Genomic DNA, 8,908 nt, shown 5'->3' on the forward strand with positions numbered 1-8,908 from the left:
GAGAGTACACAATCATAACCATGTTTTTTAAAACACTTAAGTACACTTTGTCATGCTTTGAAGTCAATCAAAATGGACAATTCTTGTTTTTTTTATAGAATATTGCACTATTTACTATAAATGAGATCCACGCAAAACAGTATTTTTTTGTAATTCATGTGGCCTCATATTCTTTCATCAAAATAACTTCCCCTCCCACTTGCAGCTGCATTGCTTCACTGATGATGTTTACTTGCATGAGACAACCTGTCACTCACATGAGATCAACCAATACTGTAGCAAACCACATTCATCCAATCAGTTCCCTATGGACAAAATCAAGTCCCGCCCCCATACATTTTTTCTTGTTCGAGAAGCCATTTCACTCAGTTATTGTCACGATTAGCCACGCACTCCCTGGGTGATTACGGACTCCATTTCCCATCATGCATCTCCCTGGACTGATTACACCATACACCTGCACTGCGCTGATTACACACACACCTGCACCTCATGGTCAAACACTCATTTAAGCCACAGTCACACAACACTCTGGGCTGAGTCTTGTTTTGCTGCTGCAAATATTTCCAAGCGGTTTCCATGTGTTTACCTGCCTGTTGGGCCCTTGTCTGTTCCTGATCTTCTGCCTGGTTCCTGTATCCTGTTTGTTTTCTGCCTGCCCTGATATCCTGCCTGTTTGTTGACCACGATGTTGCCTGATCTTCTCTGCTGTGTTTGCTGGTGTATGATCCTTGCCTGGTGACTACTCTGTTTAATAAAGACAAGCTGCACTTGGATCTGAATGACTCCTATGCTTCGTAACAGATATCTGTCACATCAAGCACTCACATTTAAATAAATGTAAACTACTATAGCCTACATCATTATTTAATTGTAAATATAATTATTTTCAAAATTATGCTAAAGTGATGGCATATCAAGATGGCCTACCAACAGCTAATGAGCAGCAAAAAAACATTTACCATGTTCAGAACAGTTACCAGCTGTGTATGTGTTTGTCACTCATTCTCAAATGTAACCTGTCCTTCTACTTTATATTTGCTCTCACCAGCCTTCTGGTCCAGGGGTAACATAACAGTTCAAAGAAACGGTGCTGTTTAAAAGCACCAGCTTATCAAGCATTAATAAAACATGGCTAAAAATTGCCAGACATTTATACGTCTCCAGTCGCTATTATTACTTTCGTCTTAAATAACAAACATTGAATGGCTTAAGCTGTTGACATTCATATTTCTTATTTGTAGGCACGAGACAAAACTGTTGCTATGTTTTATCACTATGTCAACCATCACAATTTCAGGAGAAACTTATGCATTTCAGACATATGCAGAACAATCGTTTAAGAGATTCAGTCCCACATTTAAATCCAGTAGTCATGTCCCAAATGTTATGGTAAGTGAATAGAGACTGTATAAAGCAGAAGCAATATTACTGTAAAAATATGCAAGTGGAAGAAATCAAAACGCTTATACAGCTGTAGTTCCACCTTACAATTAAAAGAGCCAGTGATAGAGGCATCACAATGCTTAATATAGGGGCTGTACCAATAGAAGTCCCGTCCGTAAAATTAAAAGAGCCAGACCTGGTTTCACAAACAGGGTTTAGATTAAACCAGAATTAGGCCTTAGTTCAAAGAGCTAAAACAGCTTTAAAAGCTTTTAAAACAGCTTTTAAAACAGCTCTGTAGCTTTTATAAACGTGCCTTAGAAAAAAAAAAAACATTACTGGTGTGCATCTTGAGATAAAACAATGGCACTGACATGTTTTAAGATATTAAAACATATTAAACATGCATTTTAGTCAGGGACTAGCTTAAGCCTTGGCTGTGAAACCGGGTATCCTTTTTAGTTCCTCAAAAAAGTGCATGTGAATTCGTTGGACCAGCTACTGTGTTATTTGAGTTTAAAAGGACGTTTTTCCTTTGACGTGAAGAATGTAAAAATAATGTCTACTTGAATAATTAAGACCCCAATTCTTTACATATTTATAAGTGTATTGTAAGTGGCCGTTATTAGCAGATAGGAATATTTTTAAAAGCTAATTTAATTTGTACAGAATAAAATATCCCAAACCAATCATTTTGAGCAATAATCTTTAAATATTAAGTTTTTTCATTAGTCTCCTGTCTCCATTAGTGTAACCCAGAAAATGTGAGGCAAAGATTAACGCATGTGGATAGAAATATTGATCTTACATGGCTTAATGACAAAACACAGTGGGGATCTTCTCTAGGTACACAGAACATCCATATCACAGCAGAGATCATTAAAAAAAAAAGAACAAAACAAGAGTTTCTCACCCTCTATCTGTCTGTCTATCTATCTATCAATCATAAATATATTTTGTCTTTTTGTTTTTTATTACTGGTACATATTGCCTTAAATTGAATACTAGTAATAATTCTGAAAGTAACATCAAATAGCTTCTTCTGTTTCTCTGCTTCTCTTTAGAAGTGAAGTGCTCTGCACTGCACAGAGCTGTGCTCTGATTGGCTGCTGACAAACTGTGATGTCAGCACTGGCTGTTATAAGAGTCCAACAGATAGTCAGGAGCACATTTAGTCTACAGTGTGTTCAGACAAGAGTGCTGTGCGCATGTAAAGGAAACACAGAAAAAATGACCAGGTGATTAAGAGTTGAGCACACTCAGTGTAAGAACACTATGTGAGACCAGAACACTTCCTAAGAGAAACACAGTTCAAAAGGATTATTTTTGGATACCTTAAGGGAGTCCATGAATAGTGGAATTAAGTTGGACGGCTCTAAAACACTCTCCTGATTTTAGTAAGTGACTTGATCTCTTGAGGATATTCTCCTCTGACACATTTTCCATGCTGTAAAGTCATTCTCATACTTTGCTTTCTGACTGACGCTCAGTGTACTTTCTATTCGCTTGTGCTCTCTGAAAAGCATTCCTTTTTCAGGCTAACAAAATGTATGTTGATTTTCCTTCCTCAGGTCAAAGCTCATGGAGGGAGAGGATACGTTGAGCACGGAGAACACCTCCCTGCCCATGAATGTTTCAGCTGGGCTAAACGATTCTTCTCCGGTGTCAGAATATAGTGATGCAGAGGTGGTCTTAATTAGCATCTTAATGGGGCTTCTGGTTCTAGGCATCGTCTTTGGCAATGTGCTGGTCATCAGCGCCATTGTACGATTTCAACGTTTGCAGACGGTCACCAACTACTTCATCAGCTCCCTTGCCTGCGCCGACCTGGTCATGGGCCTCATGGTGGTGCCCTTCGGCGCATGCTACATCCTTCTCAACACGTGGCACTTCGGAAACTTCTTCTGCGAGTTTTGGACGGCTACGGATGTGTTGTGCGTGACCGCTAGCATCGAGACGTTGTGCGTGATCGCTTTGGACCGGTACGTTGCGATCATGTGGCCTCTACGCTATCAGTCGATGCTTACGAAGCGGAAGGCCTGCGGGATGGTCCTAGGGGTGTGGGCGGTGGCCGCCCTGATCTCTTTCCTGCCCATCCACATGGAGTGGTGGGTGTCCGACTACCCTGATGCGTTGAGATGCATGGAGAACCCAACCTGCTGCGACTTCAACACCAACGCCGCCTACGCCGTGACCTCTTCCATCATCTCCTTCTACATCCCGCTGGTCATCATGGTATTTGTGTACAGCCGGGTCTTCCGGGAGGCCCGTAGGCAGCTTCAGAAAATCGATCGCATTGAGGGACGCATACGCACACAGAGCTTCAGCACCCAGGAGGGGAACCGGAGGACCAAGTTCTGCATGAAGGACCACAAAGCTCTGAAGACCTTGGGGATCATCATGGGAACATTCACCCTCTGCTGGCTGCCGTTTTTCGTGCTTAACGTGGTGGCGGCCATCTGGAAGATGGACAACATCATGTTGCCTTTCAGGATCTTGAACTGGATCGGCTACGCCAACTCCGCCTTCAACCCCCTGATCTACTGCAGGAGTCCTGAGTTCAGATGCGCCTTTCAGGAGATCCTGTGCAGGAGAACTTCTCACCAACCTTCCACAAGGAATAACAAGGGATATATCTACAGCGGCCACAGCTGGCAAGTCCACATGAAGACCACCAGACAACGAGAGCCCTCGCCAACTTGCGAAACAGAAATGGGTGCTAACAGTTTGACTGCAGGCACCAAAAACACAAATGGGAATTGTAATAAAGCTGTGACGTCCAATATTTAGCCAATTTTGAACGTTTGAATATTCCCTGGAGCACTTGAGAGATTTCTGCAACCACTATTGTCTGTGACAAAACATGGTTTTTAGATGTTTTATCCTTTGAACCATGAAGGTTTTGCCCATATTTTCACCATATTTAGGATGTACTGTTGACATATTGTGATACTTGTATTGAGTCAGAACAAATGGAAATGAAGTAACTTATGTTTCTGGACAAATGAGGAAAGAAACAAAGTTTGAAAGCCAAGACAGTCTACCTCTGGATTCCACTTACTACCTCGAGACACTTTTCAAGTCTCAACTGAAACCTGGATGGTTAATTCATAATTTATTCATAAATTCCTCAGCTTACAAAACCAAGAGTCTGGATTTGTGTGGACTGCAGATCTTAAAGAGCGTCAAAGGGGTGTCTTATGCCAGACAGACTTGTTACATTCCATTAAATTGGACTCGCTGGAAACCAGGGTCTTCGATATCTCTGAGCCCTCCTCCAGTCAGAGGAAATATAACCCTCTGATGAGGGGCAACAGGTGCACATTGCCGTCTGTGCTATAACCAGCTGTTCTTGTCGAAAGGAAAAAAGTGAAGGAGCCAAGCAGTTCCCTCCAACCCCAGCCCTTCAACCTTCCCCCGTTAACATTTCCACTGGGAAATCGTTTTAAGGTTACAGCTGAAGCTGTATCTATAAAGGGTCATGTTTATTAAAGTAAGTACGCAAGTCTACATTCGCAGTCTGGGTGGCACAATAATGATGTTATATTTAACACGTCACTACGTGTAATGAATGTGCCAATGATTCTCATCGCTAAACAATATTTAGATGTTGAGTGTGTAAATCTTGATGCTATATCAGCATCCTAATTTCAGGAATACAACTTCTGGGGGGTAGGCATTCATAACTGTTGTGTTTGTACTGTTTACAGATTCCTAAACAAACAGCCCTTTGGGCAAACGGCACAAGCTCACCCGATATTGATCCGACGGTTGTTTATTTCCATCCGTTTAGTTTTGTGTAATAGCCCAGGCAATGCACTTGATTATGACAGAAACACTACTGGAAAATATCTGACATTACTAAAAGCTGACAAATGTACGTTTACGCAATGGCCCGGTGTTGTGCTATTTGAGCCCCCTTCCTGTGTGCACATATGTCATGGGAAATAGAGAAAGACATAAATACAGCTTATGTGGCTCTATAGACTCATTGAAGTGCTATATTTATTTTTTGCCAGGAATAAAAACAAGGTTGTGATGAATAGAAGTACAGTGTGTTCAAAGAATTATATTTAAGAATTGTAGTCTTAATTAACAATGTGCTCATTTTTAAGCTGACGAAAGATATTTACAAAAAAATAAAAAAATAAATCAGTATACAAAAACTCCATAAAACACTTTTGAAAGCTGTGAGTTTTGAAAAGTTTGATCTAGGACCTATATATGCAGTGCATGCTATTGAAAAGACTGTAAATCTATGCTCACACGGCCTCAATTTCATGCACATAAAATTCAGTATGGTGTGTTTACACTGACTAAGGTCTATTCCAGAAGGAAGGACATTGCTAGGGAAGGCTGTATATGCTCTATCTCTCTCTCTCTCTCTCTCTCTCTCTCTCTCTCTCTCTCTCTCTCTCTCTCTCTCTCTCTCTCTCTCTCTCTCTCTCTCTCTCTCTCTCTATATATATATATATATATATATATATATAGCCTATATATATAGTCTTCCCTAACAATGTCCTTCCTCCTGGAATAGACCTTAGTCAGTGTAAACACACCATACTGAATTATATATATATATATATATATATATATATATATATATATATATATATATATATATATATATATATATATATATATATATATATATATCTTCCCTTGCAATGTCCTTTCCCCAATACACACACACATACACATACACACACACACACATATTTCGAAAAATCTATCTAGGATTGTTTATGTGAAATGCGCTCTTTGGGATAAAAACTGAAAAGCTTGAATCTCTTTCATTATGTGAAGAATTGTTGGTGTTTTGTTGTTGGTACTGTAGTAATGAATACATCATGCTTCTCATTTAAGGTATTAGTCATCTGTCAAACATCGTCTTAGGCACATTTTGTATGAAGTATTTACCACATTGATGGGCAAAGCAGTATGTGAATGTTGCCTAATGTGTCACTGTGTTTTGACAGCACATTTCTGAAATGGTCTCTGCTTAGTTTGTGTCATTCCACGAAACAAATTATATTGTTTGCCAAGTGCAAATGTTTCCTCTATGCTACTTTTACAACAGAAAATGTTTTGAATTTTTTTTAAGGTGTATTATTTTTGTTTATTTATTTTTGTCTGTCCAACCAGCTGCTTAATGTACAAAATAAACATTGTGGTTTGTAATGCTGTTGTACAGAGTCATGTTCTTGTGTGAACTTTACGCCATCTAGTGTTGACAGGAAGCATATAGGGAAGACTTGAGAATATTTCAATACTAACCAACTAGTCAGTGTTTTTTTGTTTGTTTTTTAACTCTATTTGTCTCAAACCTTTATATAATATTCACACTTTTAACTTCATCAAATTAAAGTAGTGTAGAAATATATTATTTCTCCCTAAATAGTAAATTATTGTCAAAGAGTGTTGTCGTTACAATCTACCCCATGGGGTAGACTAATAGAAAATATGGACATTTTAAATTTGATTAATAATAATAGAGTCCTTGTTATCGCTCATTCTCAAGCAAAACTATTAAAACTTATTTCAGAAGAATTCCACTTTAAATCAATTCTGTGTTACTTTAGCCTTCATATTGAAGCTTTTAAACATTCAATTTAAAGGGATAGTTCACCCAAAAATGAAAATTACTCACCCTCATGTCGTTCCAAACCCGTAAGACTTTTGTTAATCTTCATTAACATAAAATAAGATAGTTTTAAAGAAAACAGAGAGCTTTCTGTCCCCGACAGCCTACAAAACTACCACTTTCAATCCCCAGAAAGGTACACTGTCAATTATTTGACTGTAAATTTAAAGGAAATTGCAGGTTACCAGTTGCATGACTTTCACAGTAAGTTACTGTATCATTTTTACAGTAAATAATTGTGAAATGATGCCGTCGTATTTCTGTGATTGTAGAATTACTGTATTTAACTGTGAAATTACAGTTAGTGTATATCGTATTACTGTAATTTAGCAGTAGGCTGCTGTAGAATTACTGTATTTAACTATGAATGTCTATGTATTACTGTGATTTAGCATAAATGATGGACCAAACAAAACTGATAAAAACAGTGGTTTAACTTTTATTTTTTAGAAGAAAAATACAATTTGATAACAGGAATAAACACTGGGTAACAGGAATGTGTGTCAATATGTGTTTGCATGTGTTTACTATGTGATAATTGAACTTGAAAAATACAATTTAATAACAGGAATGAACATTGGGTAACAGGAATGAACACTGGGTAACAGGAATGTGTGTCAATATGTGTTTGCATGAGTTTACTATGTGATAATGGTACTTCACAATGTAGGAGGTGAAAAGAGAAAGAAGGAGAGAGAGAAGAGAGAGAGGGAAGAAAAGACAAAAAGGTGGGAAAAGAGAGGGTTGCAGGTGTCTCGCTCCTTCCCTTGCAGCTGGTATCTGCATAGTACGGGTTCTGTCCACTATCTTCAAAAGATAAGAAAGACAAAAAGTTGAAGTTACTCTGCGGTGGACTGGCTCCCTGTAAGTATGGTACTCAAATTGTAGACATTTTAGGATTAGTTTTACAATGCAAGTAATTTCATTTGTAAAACTCATAAATCATTTGAATAGTACTATATCAATGAATATTAAATCAACAAACCAGAGGACTCTATACTCACTCCTGTTACTTTTACTCAGTCCTGTTATTTTTCATATGATTAACAGGACTGAAAGTAACTTGATTGAGGTTAAGCAAAAATTACATGACAAACTGCCACATGGCGTACATAGTAATGCAACTCAGTAGCCAGTAATGTGATGTAAATTTACACTTAAAACTATTGTAAAGTACTGTATATTTGACATTTTTATTCTAACCCATAAATAACCAATAACATTGAAAGAGGTATGTTAATATTCAAACATTCAAATAAACGGAAGAACAATGAATTTTACACATTTATTGTGCAGTCTGTCTAAACTCTCCATTGAACCAGGAGACACTATAGAACAGATTAAAGGGATAGTTCACCCAAAAACTCACCCTCATTCCAAACCCGTAAGCCCTTTGTTCATCTTTGGAACAAAAATTTAGATATTAAAGGAGAACTCCGGTCAATTTTAACATTGAGCTCATTTTTTTGTAAATTTGGAGTGCTGTCAGTACAGAGAACAACGACAAAAATCGGTGTTGCCTACACCGTGTTATCCTCTTTTTAAAATTTGCACCCTGTTGATTTCAATGGGGCAAGTTTTAAACCTGCTTTTAGCCTCTTAACATCCTTGATGTGTCATTACAAGTGCCCAGCCAATGTGAGTGATTCCTTCAGAGAGAACACGGTGAATCTGACTGCAGTAGATGTGAAAGATATGTAGTCACATGGGCTATTTTAACAATGTTTTTACTACCTTTCAGGGGCTTGAAAGCGGTTATAACATTGCAGTCTATAGGTGGGATCAGAAAGCTCTTGGGATCTCTTGGATTTCCTAAAATTATCTTAATTTGTGTTGAACAAAATTCTCTTTCTCAGGATCATTTAGAAAATGGGCGTA

The 8,908-nt window shown here is 38.2% G+C and overlaps 1 protein-coding gene across 2 annotated transcripts; it reads left to right on the plus strand.

Moving 5' to 3' along the window:
• Window positions 1–2,553: 2,553 nt before the first annotated feature.
• adrb2b (adrenoceptor beta 2, surface b) lies at window positions 2,554–5,776 on the plus strand. Of its 2 annotated transcripts, XR_014609158.1 has the most exons (3): window positions 2,575–2,783; window positions 2,958–4,879; window positions 5,097–5,776. XR_014609158.1 is itself a non-coding variant. In XM_084136280.1 (2 exons), the coding sequence occupies exon 2, from the start codon at window positions 2,968–2,970 to the stop codon at window positions 4,174–4,176; it is 1,209 nt and encodes a 402-aa protein (XP_083992406.1). In that variant the 5' UTR covers window positions 2,554–2,783; window positions 2,958–2,967; the 3' UTR covers window positions 4,177–5,776. The 2 variants fall into 2 exon arrangements, 1 of the variants encoding a protein (XP_083992406.1); XM_084136280.1 differs by having other exon boundaries at window positions 2,554–2,783; window positions 2,958–5,776.
• The last annotated feature ends 3,132 nt before the right edge of the window (window positions 5,777–8,908 follow it).

Source organism: Abramis brama (assembly GCF_963993115.1).
Source record: "Abramis brama genome assembly, chromosome: 15".
Classification (NCBI taxonomy): Eukaryota; Metazoa; Chordata; class Actinopteri; order Cypriniformes; family Leuciscidae; genus Abramis; species Abramis brama.

Excerpts from the sequence above, each read along its gene's own strand:
- adrb2b (XM_084136280.1), top strand. The coding sequence starts at position 2,968 with ATGGAGGGAGAGGATACGTTGAGCACGGAGAACACCTCCCTGCCCATG.